Source organism: Elephantulus edwardii, unplaced genomic scaffold (assembly GCF_000299155.1).
Source record: "Elephantulus edwardii isolate Elephantulus edwardi_28Jun2011 unplaced genomic scaffold, EleEdw1.0 scaffold00026, whole genome shotgun sequence".
NCBI lineage: Eukaryota > Metazoa > Chordata > Mammalia > Macroscelidea > Macroscelididae > Elephantulus > Elephantulus edwardii.
In genome coordinates this window covers 4306840-4323513 of record NW_006399776.1, presented here as the reverse complement: position 1 = coordinate 4323513, position 16674 = coordinate 4306840, and the positions used below count along the sequence as shown (strand labels likewise).

At 37.5% G+C, this 16674-nt stretch overlaps 1 protein-coding gene and 1 pseudogene across 1 annotated transcript in view; one reads left to right on the top strand and one right to left on the bottom strand.

Moving 5' to 3' along the window:
* The window catches only part of ZNF106 (zinc finger protein 106), a 33474-nt gene that overhangs the window by 6330 nt on the left and 10470 nt on the right, over window positions 1-16674 (bottom strand). The window contains 9 exon segments of the mRNA XM_006883216.1: window positions 2938-3000; window positions 3471-3662; window positions 4400-4516; window positions 7566-7700; window positions 10973-11118; window positions 12116-12171; window positions 12639-13419; window positions 15582-15899; window positions 16462-16575. Coding sequence (XP_006883278.1) covers window positions 2938-3000; window positions 3471-3662; window positions 4400-4516; window positions 7566-7700; window positions 10973-11118; window positions 12116-12171; window positions 12639-13419; window positions 15582-15899; window positions 16462-16575 — 1922 coding nt within the window.
* On the top strand, window positions 4860-6314 carry LOC102847400 (annotated as a pseudogene).

Below are 16674 nucleotides of genomic sequence, written 5' to 3'. Positions count from 1 at the left end.
TCCTACGTGCTGTGTGAATGTACCATAATTTCTCAATCCATTCGATTGTGGTTGGTCATTTTGGCTGTTTCCATGTTCTGGAGGTGGTGAATAATGCTGCTATGAACAATGGTGTATAAATCTCCATTTGTGCCTCAGTTCTCATTCTCTCGGGGTATATTTCAAACAGTGGAATATCTGGATCTTATGGAATTTCTACATTCAGTTCATTGAGGAAACACCAAACTGCCTTCTAGAGTGGTTGTATCATTTTAAAATTCCACTAACAGTGTATAAGAGTTTCTATCTTTCCACATCCTCTCCAACATTACTTGCTGTCCTGTTTTACTCTGCCACTGCTACTGGGGTGAGATGGTTATCTCACTATGGTTATAATTTGCATCTCTTATTGCCAGTGATTTTGATCATTTCTTCATGTGTTTGGTATCTTCCTCTGTGAAAGGTCTTTATGACTAGAGCAGATTTTAGTACTCTTCTCAACTTTTGAGATTTTTAAAATTTTATAGTTCTAAGAGGCAAATTCACTTTTTTGGGGCAAATTCATTTTAGATAAAGTATTCAAATATCTGTTACCTATTCCAAATATGTAAAATACATCCAGAAAAAGAAAATTCAGTGCCACAGAGAGGAGCTACAATACTATCTATCTATCAATCCCAGAGGTGCACGGTTCAAATCCACCAGATGCTCTGCTGAAGAAGGAGGAACAATCACCTCCTGTACCAGTCAGATCCGATTTGACGGTACACACGTAAAAAAAAAACAAAAAACCAATACTATCTATCTATATTACAGCTTTCTAAGTATGTTTATCATCTCATTCAATTTGGCTGACATGGTTAAGATAACTGAGGTAGGATAATTCCCAGATTTATAAACTAAAATGTTGAATAAGCATTGTTGTTGTTGTTGTTATGTGCCGTTGAGTCGTTTCCGACTCATAGCGACCCTATGCACAACAGCTCTAAACCCTGCTCTATCCTGTGCCAACTGCACCGCTTCTGACACACCCATCCCGATTACCCCAGTCACCGAATCAATCCATCTCATAGAGGGTCTTCCCCTCCTGCGCTGTCCCTCCACCCTCCCAAGCATCATGTCCCTCTCCAAGGACCCGTCCCTCCTGGCAACATGTCCAAAGTATGTCAGACGAAGCCCCAGAATCCTTGCCTCCAAGGAGTAGCTTGGCTTAATCCTCTCCAAGATGAATCTGTTTGTTTTCCTGGCAGTCCATGGTACATTCAGGACCCTTCTCCAGCACCACAGCTCAAAAGCATCCACTCTCCTTCTGTCCTCCCTAGTCATTGTCCAACTCTCTGATGCATAACAAGCGATTGCAAATACCATGACCTGTATCAGGCGTACCTTAGTCTCCAGAGAGACACTGTTGCTCCTGAGTACTTTAGAGACGTCCCTAACAGCAGACTTTCCCATCGCGATACGCTTTTTTATTTCCTGACTGCTGGTGCCAAGAGTGTTGACTGTGGAGCCGAGCAAACTGAAGCTGTGAACAATCTCAATCTCTTCACCATCCATCCTGACGCTGTCAATTGTTCCACTGGCGAGAATCTTTGTATTCTTGACATTGAGCCTCAGTCCATACTGAAGGCTGCAGTCCTTGACCCTTCACAGCAAGTGCATGAGGTCTTCCTCCGTTTCAGCAAGCAAGGTTGTGTCATCTGCATAACGGAGATTGTTAATAGGTCTTCCACCAATCCTGATGCCACAATTCTCCTCATAGAGCCCAGCCTCTCGGATAATCTGCTCTGCATACATGTTGAAAAGGTATGGAGACAGGATGCATCCCTAGCGTACACCCTTCCCAATTTTGAACCATGCAGTGTTACCCTGCTCTGTTCTGACTACTGCCTCTTGGTCCAAGTATAGGTTTCGTATTAGCAAAATTAAATGTTCTGGGATTCCCATTCTTCTCAGAGTCAGCCACAGTTTGTTATGATCCACACAGTCAAATGCCTTTGCATAATCAATGAAACACAGATAGACATTCTTCTGGTATTCCCTGCTTTCAGCCAAGATCCATCTAACATCAGCAACGATATCCCTAGTACCACGACCCCTTCTAAACCCAGCCTGGACTTCCGGCAGTTCTCTGCTGATGTGCTGTTCTAATCGTTTTTGGATGATCTTCAGTAGAATCTTGCTTGCATGTGAAATCAATGACACTGTTCTGTAGTTTCCACACTCAGTTGGGTCACCTTTCTTTGGAATGGGAACAAATATAGATCTCTTCCAGTCAGTTGGCCAAGTGGTTGTTCTCCAGATTTCTTGGCACAACTTGGTGAGCACATCCAGGGCAACATCTGTTATCTGAAATACTTCAATTGGTATACCATCTATCCCTGGGGCCTTAGTTTTTGCTATTTCCTTCAAAGCAGCTTGAACTTCTTCCTTCATCACCATAGGCTCTTGCTCATATGTTATTTCTTTAAATTCCTCTGTATCTGCCAATTCCTTTCTATATAATGACTCAGTACATTCCTTCCATCTTCTTTTAATACTTCCTGGATCATTTAATATTCTGCCCAAAGCATCCTTGATTACAGCAACTGAAGTGATTTATTTACCTCAAGTAAATATTCTATTCAACTTCTATTCAACTACAGTGGCTGTGTGATCTGAACAGTATCTCTGTTGTTTCATGTATCTATTTTAAGCTACAAATCATATCTATTTTTAGAACTTTAGATGCTCAGTTTATCTCAAGTTAAACTAAACATCTGAGTCTGTCCCCATTAAAATTTCTGGTGATGTAAAAATGTCTAAGGTGCTTCACATTATCCAAGAGCTTAAGCACAGGAATTATTATAAATCTTTTCACTGAGTAAAGAGCTTAAATGAGTAGATGTTTGAGAATCCTTTATCTGCCACTTCTATTCAAGATTTGTTTATTGTTTACACTACATCAACATGGCTTACGTGAATGTTGTGGGCATGAACTGACTGGTCGCTGGAGCCACTAAACACAAGGTCATTCACCACCTTAAAGAAGAAAATTCAGTGAGTTCAATTTAGTATAAGATTCTGAGTTTCCTCTGGAATGAGTACCAAACATTGGCAAATTCAATTTTCTTCTTACTTTGAGGTAACATTATCAAGGTATATTAAGTTTCTCAGACAATTTTCCTCAACTGGAACTTACCCACCCCCATCACCAGGCACTCTGGTAAATCAGTCATATGTTACAGGGTATGCTGCCTCTTGAGAATAATTAACAACTAGCCCAGAGAGGCATTAAAGAATATGTATATTTTACACTGAGATGTACTTTTGTTGTTTCTCAGTTTAACATTAAAAATAATAGTGTATCACTCTATTTAAGAATAGAGACAGGATTAAAATAATTCTTGCTCTTCTGCTGTTCTAAATAATGCATTAAACAATGCAGGAAATGTCATTCAAAAGTATTCCATTTGAACCAGACAGTTCCTGCTCTCTTTTACTATACTTGCCTTCATGCAAAGAATGGTTTTGCTATGGCCCTCCAACGTTCTGAGGAGCAGTCCATTCCGTGCATCACGAACACTGATGGTGCAGTCATAAGATCCTACAACCAGCAGCTTTCGGGCACCTTCTTGAGCTGTGGCAAGACAGCTGACAGCCCGAGGACCATGGCATTCAAAGACCTCAAGTTGCTTGTTGTTCTGAAAAAGAAGTCACTTTTACTTGATGTAAAAGCATTTGGGAAGCCTTAAAACAAACAGAAAGAATGCCTGAGTACAAAGTCTCAACTCTATTAACTGTACTCAAATTCTCATATCCATTCTATTCTGAATTTTCCAACTGCTGCCATTCCCATCCTGTCTTTGCTGTGCTCTTGACATTTCTCATTCCAGTGGTGGCAAAACTCTTAAAATTATAGGACCACATGTAGTGTCAACTCATACCACCTTTATCCTAATTAGGTTTTTATCTTTGAGATGGGGAAAATGAGGTCACATGGATATGAAGGCAAACCCCTGACTGATTAAACCATGGTGAATAAGCTATATTCACGAAACCCTTAACCAATCTCAAACCACATCAACGTCATACTCAAAAGCATTAAAGTTCTTTTTTCATGGCATCATTCTTAAAATTAAATACACTTAGGTAGCTTCTGACTCATTATTTGGCCACAAATCTTCAGATCTGGCTTACTGTACCTGAGTTACATTTGGGTCCCGGTACATTTGAACTTGAGCAAACAGAAAGGAGGATTCTGTTTCGGTTCAATTGGAAGAGAACAGCTTTTGGCTAGAGGCTAATTCTGTTGCCTCTTTATACCAAAAAAAAAAAAAAAAAAAAAAAGAAAATGCGTGCCACCTTCTGTTCCACTCACATATAACATACTATTTTTAAGTAACATACGAATTCAGCCTTCTCTCCTCCAGTCACCAACCTTTATGTTGAAGGTGACTACAGTGCCATTTGCGAGACCAGCATAGAGGATTCGCCATCTACTGTGGAGGCAGAGAACCCGGTCTTCCAGCTGCAACTGCTCCACACACTCCCGGGTCTGGTAAAATACACAAAGCCTAGTCATCAGAGGGTAATGGCATAGAGAGTGTGAAAGCAAGTCCTCTGGAACCACAGCCTGCTGGAAATTATTCTTAAGAGAAAAAAAAATGCAGCATCTTTTCTTTCGTACAGTACTATTTTAGATTTCCCCTCCATTTAAAAACATAAAGCCCCAAACCTAGAAACTGTAGGTAACAATAAAAGCAAACAGAATTCTGATAATTTACTCATTATTACAATAATGTTACACATTATTATTTTAATAATGCTATTCCTGTTTCTATTTGGAATATAGAAATTCTTTACAGACCAGAATAAACTGGGTCTCAGTCTTTCAAATTATGTGGTAAAAGAAAAAGATAAAGCAACATTTGACATTTAATCTAAAATTAGTTATATTTACATATTTGGTATTTATATTAATCTAATATGTACATTCCTTTGGTTATTTGTCTATTTTAATGACTCCTAAATACTTCCTTTAAATTGGTACCAAATTAGCTTATCTTTAGTCCTCATGTCATAATAACTCAGGAAACAAAACAAAACAAACAAAAAAAATCCCACAAGTTTCATTCCCAAGTTCTGAAATTTTAGTTCAGTCAATTCTGGAATCAATATTTTTTAAAAAGTCATTATCATTCTGCTGGCTTTGACAAGCACTGTGGCAACTGGACAATTAAAACAGACATTCGGCGGGGGAAGAAGAACGAACTGGGGAGGAGGGTGGAGAAAACAGTGCAACAATGAATGAATGAAAACCCAAAATCTCTGTAAATGTTCATTAAAACTAATAAAATTTAATAATAATAAAAAAAGTCATTATCATTCTGATGCACATTCAGATTTAAGAATCATTATTTGTTTTGAATGACAAGATGTTATTTCCATTAATTTCTCAAAACTGGGTAAAAGTAACAAATTATATCACCTAGAACCTAGTCTAGGGCCACACATAGTAAGTACTCAATATCAGTCGAATGATATTGCATGACTGAAGACAGTTTTTTTAAAAAGCCTAGATACCCTTTTCCCCTCCTCTATGAGTGCTTGGAGCTGACTTCCTCCCCTCTTCTTGTCCTCCACTGCTGCCTAACTCCAAATACAGCCAACATCAAGGGCTTTAGGAACCTCAACACTGCTGCTGGCCTCCAGGTCAATGATCACCAAGCCGACAAGAGCTACATCGGCGTTGTTTGAAGTTATCTCCACCCCTCACCTGCTGACCTGTGTCATGCTGTATTTGGTATAATCACATAAAATCTTATGGGAAGGAAAAGGGCAGCCTGCCAGGAGTGAAGAAATCTTTGGGCGAATACGACCTTGCTAATGTGGAAGATACCACAGGAAGTGTAGCTGCAGAGAGTAAACTGATGACCTCAATGTCTTGGATCTGAGGAGAAGGAGAAAGTGTGGAAGCAAAGAAGCTAAGAGAAGAACATCTTGCACAGCATGAATCAAAGAAAGCCAAAAAACCTGTACTTGTTGCCAAGTCTTTAATCTCACTAGATGTAAAGCCTTGGGATGATGACACTGACACGGCAAAACTGTAAGAGTGTGAGAGTGTGTAAGAGTGTGTTAGAAGTATTTAGGTAGATGGCTTGGTCTAAGGCTTTTCTAAGCTAGTACTGGTAAGATATGGAATTAAGAAGTTTCAAATACAGTGTTTAGTTGAAGATGATAAAGTTGGCACAGATATGCTGAAAGAACAGATAACTGCTTTTGAAGAGTATGTGCAGTCCATGGATGTGGCTGCTTGCAACACAATCTTAAGTCTATCTATAACCATCAGTTAAAATAAAACTGGCGGGGTGAGGAAGGGGGTCTGAATACAGATGTCAAAATCAAGATGGACACATATAGTTCAGATCAAACCTTTAACTTTTACCCCAATCTTTTTGTACCTAAAAGAGCTAATCTTTTAGTATTTCCCCCATAAAATTATAAATAAAACTAAAAAATGATAAATCTTTAAGAAAGAGCAAATATGGTCAAGTTAAGATGCACGTTGCCTCTGGTTATTCCTATGAAGTCTATTTATAATTTAATGGGGAAAGGTGAATACTGCTAACAATGAAAAAGAAAGCATCGCTACATGCACAACATAACCGAACTGCAGACACTGTGCTATCTAGGCATGAAAGAATACATGCAATTTGAAGTTCAAACCCGGAAAAAAGGAAACTATAACGCCAGGAGCCAGAACAACGGCTACCTTTGAGGGGGTTCTTATGAGGGAATTTTTAGGGGAACAGAAATGGTTTCTAGCTTGATCTTGGTGTCTGCTATACAAATGAATACTTATGTAAAAATTCATCAAACTTAAAATTTGTGTACTTTACTGCATCAACTTATATGCCAATTTTTTAAAAAATGGTATGTTTTTGCATTAAAAATAGTTCCACTATGCCAAATATCATTGATTTAGAGCTATAAAAAAACAGTAAAAAAAAAAAGTCTAAGAAATTTTTTTTGCTAATTCTATGAGTCAAAAATGGCACGGTACTTGTGTTTCCATTTCCATTTACTGGCAAACTGTATTGCTTTCAAATGGTTATTTGTATTTCCTCATTTTAAGGTACATTTTTCTGTTAATTTATACAGAAACATGCATTTTTCGCAAAGGCCTAAACACCATATATTAAACCTATGTCTATCCTATCTTACAGTAGAATTATTTTTCCCTGTTTTTCTTAGGATTATTACCAAATTTGTTTATGATTTGTTTCAAGCTTTACTGATAAATCATTTCTCAAATGAGAATTATATTTGTATGTTTAGATAAAAAATTCACCTATACTACACACACACACACACACACACACACACACACATTTCATTAAGCTTTGATAAGGGACACATTTGTGTAACCACTATCACAAGCCAAATGTTGCTTCATACTGTCTTTCAGTAATTCCCCTATCATTCCAGGCAACCATGAAAGGCACAGTAAAGAGCCAAAAAAAGAAATTAAGTTCCCTGTGACACTACTGAGCTGCTACATCAACTCCATCTAAAGTTTTTTATATTTCTGTGGACCCACCTACCTTAATATTATAGCAATGAATGGTGTGATCACTGGAACCAGTGTAAAGGGCAGCATTCTTTCCAGATGTCTGAGTCACTAGAAGGCAATTCACTTTAGAGGTGTGGCCATCAAAGACACCTATGCATTTCCGACTCTAAAGGCAGACACAGACCAGGTAATTACTTGTAGGATATAGAAGGAGTAAGTAATAATGCACTCACTCAACAAAAAGGTACTAGAAATACTATGCACTTCTTTTTTTTTTTTTTTTTCAGAAATACTATGCACTTCTGTACCTTCAATGTAAAGCATGGTGCCCGGCACATAAAAGATACTCAAGTATTTGTTCTCTGAATGCTTATCAAACACGCACAAGTACTAAGATAAAGCCATCTTAAGTTAGCAAAGCTATATTTAAAAAAAACGCCAAAAAAAAACCTCACAGCAGAGCAATTCATTATAAGATAAACTAAATTAATACCATGGTAAGGCTCTCTAACCTCTGGTCAAGAACCAGCAAATCTAAACTGGAAAGTGTTACCTAGGTAAGTTCCTGTATTTGATCAGTACAGTAAGTGAACCCTCTGTAATATTTAAAGTCATGCAGGTGCCATCACAGTTTTTAGTAGTCTAGCTGTGATTTCAAAAGGGATTTGAGTTTGTTAACAATTTCAGCTTGCTCAGCTCCACAATTAACATTTTTTTGCATCAGCAGTCAATAAATTAAAAAGATCAATTGCTCTTGGGAAAGCTGCTGTCAAGGTCTTCTCAAAAGTGAAGAGCAACAATGTCAGTCTGGTGACTAAGATACACCTGATTAAGGTCATGGTCTTGACAAATACTTGCTATGCACCAGAGAGCTGGACAATGACCAAAGATGATAAAAGAATTGATGCCTTTGAGTGTGATGCTGGAGATAAGTATAGAACATACGACTGACTGCCAAGAGAACAAACAGATTTATCCTTAAAAGGGTAAAACCAGGCTGCTCCTTAGAGATTAGGATTTTAAGGCTCTACCTCACTTTGGGCATGTGGCCAGGAGGGATGAATCCTAGAAGGATATCATGCTTGGAAGGGTAAGAGACAGCTCAGGAAAGGAAGACCCAGGTGAGATGGGTGTGTCAAAGACAGTGAGACTGGCTCAGAATAGAGCAGAGTTTAGAGCTATTGTACAAAGGGTCATTATGAGTGGCAGGCAACTCAGCACATAACATGAAGTTCTACCATTCTGAGATCCTACTTAGAAAGTACACACTGCATTTCTTACAATTTAGAGTTAAGACTGATCTCCCAAATTTTATTTAGACATTTTTATAATGGAGGAGCTTGGTGGCATACTGGGTAACATATCTGACAGCCAACCAAAACAGCACTGGTTCTAATCCAACAATTGTTCTATGGAAGAAAGAGGAGTCAGTCTACGCCCATTAAGATTTACAACCTCAAAAACTCAATAGAGGGCCACCGTGAGTCAGCACTGACTGAACTGCAGTGGGTTGTGGGGGGATTTTTTTTCTTTTACTTCTTGGCATCCATACTTTTTGCTCATCACTCATCACCCCCATTATGTTATTAGGCTAAAAGAACTTATATCCATGTCTATGTCAACACTTTATTTTTTTTGGCCAATCATCTATGATTTTACTCAAATACTTCTATTGTGTGTGTTTGGACAAAATGGTGTTCCTACATTGGTTATGACTGCTAATAAAAATAATTAATATGATTTAGACCATGTTCAATACTCAAATTTTTAGGAAGATTGAGAGTAATAAACATCAGATTATACTAACAGTGGTGTAGTGAAAAGGTAGTGCTTTCCTTGCCAATTTGATTTTGTAGTTTATTAACTATCATGAGAAATGTCTCCGCTATCCACCACTCCTCAGAAGATGGCTTTCTCCTCCCATAAATTTAATGGAGAGTCAGCATCATTCTATGGCACTGAGTTATTGTTATTTGCTGTTTATTCCACCTCAAAGCACAATCCAGGGTGCAGAGAAGAACTATGACATAGGGTTTTCAAGGCTGTGACTTTTCAGAAGCAGATCACCAGGCCTTAGTTCTAAGGCACCACTGACTGATTATATACCATCAGCCTCTCATTGTCCAAAACTTAACTACTGACTCATCTAGGAACTCTTTTCTCCTCTAAAATCTCTCCAGTGTTTATTTTGCTCCTTTTCTACTGTCCAATAGTTATGACAGTAACATCATCACCAAGTCCACGGATAGGACCTATTTAGTCAAGTCTATCAGTGTAATCTCCCTAGTCTTGCTACATGTGACTAGCTCAGGAAGTAATAATGTACAGGACTTCAGTGGTGGGCTCCAGGCAACAATCTTAGAAGGGGAAGTAACTCTAGAAAAAGGCAGTATCAGAGAAGGTTAAATGGGAAGATGAAAAGAAACTAAGTCTTCTGTAACTTGCTAAACTGCTGAATCAAGCCCATCCTACTGACAGCCAATACTGTTGCTGCAAGCTGCCAAGACTATTCTGACTCAGTGACCTACAGAACAGAGTAGAACTGCCCCATAAAGTTTCTGAGGCCAAAATCTTTATGAGAGCAGCTTGCTAAGATTTTTCTCCCATGGAGGGGCTGACAAGTTCAAACTGCCTACCATTCTATTAGTATCAAGTACTTTAATCAGTATACTACTAGGACTCCTTGATACAGCTTTTAATTATTGTTTGAGGAGTGTCTACCTTGGTGGACAATGAATATGCTTAACAAAGGCTTGGAGATTTAGGTCCATCTGAGGTGACTCTGAGGAAAGACCTGGCAATCTGATTCCCTTTTAACCATTTAAAAAACCCAGCCACTGAAAACTCTGTGATACATGTGAGGTAAGCATGAGTTGCAACCCACTCAACAGTAACTGCTTCTGTTGCGTTTTTTAAAAACAAAATCTCAACTTCTTAAAAGATTTATTGTTAGGTGTCATCAAGTTGAGTACAACTCATAGCAACCCCAGGAACAACAGATCTGAACCCTGTCCTATCCTGTGCCATACTCACTCTTCCTAACACATTAGAACCCACTGCAGCAGTCACTGTGTCAACCACCTGATTGAGTATCTTCCTCTCCTTTGCCAACCCTCCATCCTTTCAAGCACCATGTCGCTTTCTCCAAAGAACAGCCAGCCCCTCCTAGCAACATGCCCAAGTATGTGACATGAAGGCTCATCATTCTTGCCTCCAAAGAGCACTCAGGCTATATCCTCTCCAAGACATATCTGTTTGTTCTCTTGGCCGTCCACAGGTTGTTCAGTGCTCTTCTCTGACATAACAGCTCAAAAATTCTTCTGTCACCTCTATTCACTGTCCAGCTCTCAGATGAATAGCAAGTAAAATTTAAAAGAGAGCATGTTCAATTTTCCATAACTTGCAAACAAAATCATCCAAACAGATACATCAACTTACCACCAGATTATAAACTCGGACAGTTTTATCTGCTGAGCAGGTATACAGTAAGTTCCCAAATATTTGTATTGCATTCACTGCAGCCTGGTGCCCCTCAAAGCTCCCTTCTGTGGGCTCATCATCATCTCCTGGCTCTGAAGATATTTCTAGAAAACAAAAATATGTTTCAAAGACATTATTTTCTGGTGTGTTTTTTCAGGGTGGGGGAGAGAAATTAAAAAAATAAAAACCACTATATAGTAGTGTTGACTCAAAAAAAAGTTCAAACTCAAAACTCACTGCTGTCAAGTAGAAAATGACTCTTAGCTGACGCTCCAGTGAGTTTTGTTGTTGTTCTTGAGTACTATCAAGTCAGAAATGACTCACAGATGACCCTCCTGTGGTTTTTCAGAGAAAGTAAGTAACATGGAAGGAGACTGTCCATCTTTCTCCCACATACTCTGGGAATCTCCTGCTGGTGGATTTGAGCAACATACCTTTGAGTGGCAGCATAATTCCTCACCACTAAATCACCAGAGCTCCCATCAGTGGATTTTAAGAGGTTGTATATAGTACATGAGATGACTCCATCTTTCTACCAGTTGGTAGATTCAAACCGCCAGAAAGAGGTGTCTTTGGTTTAGCAGTGCACCTCTTTTTAAAGCACCTCTTTAAAAGCTACTTCCCTAGATATTGACCATATTTTTCATGAATGATCTTCATTATAAAGTTCCTTAGTATGGTAAGTTTTGGATTTAAAAAAGGACAGATCCTTAGTGAATTTTTTCCTCCTGTCTGGAAGGTACTCAATATCCCTCTAAATCATTCTTCTCCTGCTACCTGCTATTTATTTGAGTAAGATACTTGTAAAGCAATTCTTTTTCAAAGAAAATACTGGTGAAGCCAATGACACATCAATACTAATTCATTTTTACAAAGCTAAATAAGAGGGATAAGAAGCAGAATAAGGCAAGAACACCAAGGATGACTACTGATCAATGCAGTTTTCCTATTCTCAAAACAGATTTTAAACCCTGAATAGTATATTTAACTAGATTTAAATGTGGATTAACTAATTTAAACCTTGGTTCTAATAAACAGAAGTCTTTTTATCTACTTAGTTTAAAAAGAACTGAAAGAAGTAAAATTGAGGGGGGAAAATACCTGAAGAGTTCTTTGATCCTTTTATGGAGGAGATCACAGTCTGTGTTTCTGCCACACTAAAAAAGAACCAAAAAACTCCTTAGCATCTGTGTAAGCAGGAGAGGCAGTAAATATGTAAAAATGTTCTTTTTCAACTAGCAAAATCAAAAACAGTAATATAAGGTTGAAATTTAATATTTTATTTTGCCCAATATATCCAATGTTATAATTCATGATTATGATCAATTTAACTATTACTACTGAAAAAAAATGTAAAAATGTTCTAACTCAAAATATTTTCTAAATGAGGCAAACTAATAACGACATAAGAAATAAGTTTTTCCATCTGAAGCAAAGTAAAAGGAATCAATGTTTACAATACAGTCAAAAGAGAAAACAAGATTATCTGATCTTTAACAGAATTCATTTTGCCATAGCCATACTTAGTATTTTTTAAAAGAATTCTTTTAGAAACTTGATTCATAAAAAAGTTTTAATGTTTGGTGAAAGTTATTCTGATTGACCCAACACACAGCATCCTTACCTTACAGGGATGCCATCTTTATAGCGCGTGCCAATCTCACTGGTGGAGCTGACTTCATCACAACCAGAACGAGAAGTTTCTAGTGGGTTTTGCTCTGTGGAGTTCCAGATATCCTCTTTAGATGGGCTGTCTGGTTTCTCTTCTCCAGATTCAGCAGAATCAATGGCTACTATCTCTTGTTGAGGATTAGGAATTTCTAGGATTTCCACAGATGAGTCACTGTCTGGCTCATCTCTGACACTTTCTTGTTCCTGGCCCGTTCTCCCATCTTCCCAAGTGGAGGTTGTTACTTTCCCCCCTTTAGTTAACTTTCCAGTTTTTGCTTTCCTTACAGGTTTGGCAGTAACTACATCCTGTTCAGTGTCACTGTTCTCAGGAACATGAATAGCCCGTAGTGTTTTCTTCTTCCTAAGTTTCTTCTTTTTCTTGTTTCCTCTGCTTTCTGCAGATGTCAGAGTGGATTCTGCCTGCTGGTCAGGCTGGTCAGCTGGGGAATGGAGTTCCTTCTCCAAAGGAGTTTCTGAAGCAAAGGATAATCTTGGAATAGAACTTGTACAGGCTTCTGAGCCACTGTTGACTTTGGTTAGTTCTTCTCCTTCTTTATTTACGTTGGGAAGGCAAGGTGATTGGCAAGAGGGAGAATTTTCTCTGTTTCTGAGATTTCTTTGTTCCACAGAACACTTCAATTCTTGGCTAGCCTCCTGGACAGTCTCTGTTAGCTCTGATAAGGACAATGTTGCAGTGATGACTGGATAAACTGGACAACTGTCACTGATCTCTCCTGAGTTGGGAAGAGAAAAATTATTGCATCTTTGTGTTCACTATTTATAGTCATAAACTTCAAATTATTTATCACTGATGAAATGTCTATGAAAAATTACATTTCCATGGTAAAGTAACAAAACTATGACTGTTAGGGCTATCCTTTAGCTGCCCACACCTTACATACTAACTATATTTTCCCTTGCACAAGTAACATACATATGTTATTTCTGAGTCCTCTGTAAGGCAGAATTATCTTTTTTCTTTCTTATTTTAAATATTCAGATATTTTAAATAAGATTCTGTGTTGTTAGATATTGTGGAGACAACTGTGTTAACAAATACTGGGGAGGTCATTCTGACTCACAGTGACCTTACATTCAATGGATTTAAACCTTGCCCTATTGTGCAACTTACATATCTAATTAGCCAAAGTACTTTCCCTTTTATTTCTTAGTAGCTTTCACTATACATCTTACCTATGTCTTTTTAGGCACTGTTGAGTCGACTACAACTCATAATCATCCTATAAACAATAGATCAAAGCCTTGTCCTATCCTGGGCCTTCACCAGACTCAAGCCCACTGTTGCGGTCACTGTATCAATTCATCTTGTTAAGGGTTTTTACCTATCCATAACAAATTTAGCTATAAATCAGCAGCTTAAAAGTCACCTTATTGAAAATGTTTTCATTGACTTAGTTGTTTCATGTGTAGAATGTAAACTGTTGAAATAATCATAGATATATTCAGAAACATGTATTTTTGTAAATAATAAAATATACAGGGAAATCTAAATATTAAAGATTTGTTATAGAAATTATTTGACATTCAGGTTACTAGGCAACTATTCAAATATTATTCTACTAGCAAAACAAAAATATTTCAGATGAAATATTTTAATGAAACAAGAAAGTAACATGATACATTGAGTGCAGGGAGGGGGAACCAACTCAGGCTCTAGACTGTATCAAAAAGCACTGTAATTTGTTCTTTATATGAAGTCTATATATAAACACACACAGGATTTTAAGATTCAAAGAATAACAAATATACATAAACATTCCATTTCCCAATTTTTTACAATGAACATAAACTATTTTTGTAATTATAAGGAATTTAATAAAAGCTATTGTTTAAAGTTAGCTGGAAAGTCACTATTATGCCATCATTACATTTTAAAAATTCTACTCATAAAATCAGTATGAAAAAGAATATATATTTGATCCAGGTATCTAGCATTGTCACAGGATTATACTCAGCTGCCATCGAGTCAGCCTCAGGGCAACCTATGAACAACAAAATGAAATATTGCCCAATTCAGTGCCATCTGCATGATGGGTTAAGACCCAACTGCTGTGATTTTTATTGGTATATTTTTGGACGAGTTTTATCAGGCCTTCCTTCCCAGTACATCTTAAGTCTACAAGCATCACTGCAACCCACAAGGTTCCAACAATAGAGGTGTGTCTGCTGCACCTAAGTATCTGTTGGGAACTGAAGCTGGGTCTCTGCATGGAAGGTAAGATTTACTGCTGCATCACCATTGCCCTAGGACAACAGGATACTAGTAGCAGTTTTGTTTTTTCTCAAGAAATAACACAGTATGGATTTTTTTTTTTTGCTTACTTTTTACTTAGTATTCAATTAAGCACCATTCTGATTACACAAACTTCAAACAGGATATTAAATAGCTTGGAATTATTCTCAAATGGTAACCAATATTATTTTATGAAATAAGGAAAATTCTAGCTATTTCTCAAAACCAACCAAATTGCTATGAGATGATTCCAGACCCGAGTCACCTGCCTTCAATTTTGGTCACATGACTATATTTAACAGGTTAAGTGCTGAGAAAAATCAGAGGATATACCTTACCCAAAAATCTACAAACTTCAATCCCATTTCTCTCACAAAAGCCAAATAAATTCTGCACTAATCCCAACAACAAAAGCTTTTGGGTGCTAACAGAAAGTCAGGTTAATAACTATATATATATAAGAGGACACTGAGGGTGAGGGGGAATATGAAAAGGTTTTTAAAGAATTCTCCTGTACAAAGAAAATGTCAATTAAAAATTGTAATAAATGTTTTATTTATTTATTTATTTTACATGAAATGTCTTTACATCACAGATACAAAATTGCCTTAGTACAACTACCGGAGAAAAAAGCTTACATACTATTGGTTTGAGGTAATTCCTTGGACACACTACCAGCAGAGCCTTGTGGTACAGTATTCACATTCTCATCACGTTCAGGAGACAAAGGTTCTTGTTTAATCTGAATTGATGAGTCTGGAGCAGGGATAGTGCCATGGGCTTGGAAAGTAGAAGATGTAGATGATGGTGACACATGGAAAGATGGAGGGTCCAGGAAAACTGGGAAAAGGGGAGCAGGTAGCAGTGTGGCATCAGATGACGACTGAGATCTACTGTTCCTCTGTTCTTGGGAAAGGTTACAGGGAACCTGGTCTGGGTGCTCAGAAGGTTCATACGTTTCTAGAATGGGAAGCACACATACGCAAAAAAATGTTTTCTGTAAAGTCACTCATTTTCTGAGTTGATTTATAAAGAATAGGATAACTTTTAATTAGTAAGTGTATCACCGCCTAAAAAAAAACCAACCCTACCCCTCATTTGCTGTCAAGTGTTATCAGCATAGTTCTCATAATTCTTCAAAACAGAATGTCACATAATCTATATAACCACCAGTTATAGAGAGTACAAGCATTAACATTCTTTTTTGTCTTAAAAGATTTTAAGTGATTTATCCAAAATCAGATAAGTACTAATAAGAACACCAAAAAATATTTCAATCCATTATTTTTTTTTATTCCTATCTCAATACATGTTTCCTATAACAACATTCTGCCCCCAATGGTAAGCATTTTTGAGATTATATAGTCTAAAAGGATTATGACTAGGAACCATCTTAAGAGAGGGTTTTTCCCAAAGAGAAAAAGCAGAAATACTGACAGTGTAATTATTACTTTTCATTGCCTTCACTAGAGAATAGGAAATTAACAGAGAAAATTCAAAACCTAAGACTTTCTCTGAATACCTTGTAATCCCTGTAGAATCTGTATTCTATGGGTCCTCAGTGCACTCATCTCCATAGTTATCTAAAAATAAAGTATCTTGTTAAGTATATTAAAATCTCGTTTCAAAAGTGATCCATTTTCCCCATAATAGTCTATGTGTTTCCTACTGCCAAAGGGGCCCTTTAGAGTAGTGAGAGAAGATCTTCACCCTGAAACCCACAGCGTCCCTTTTC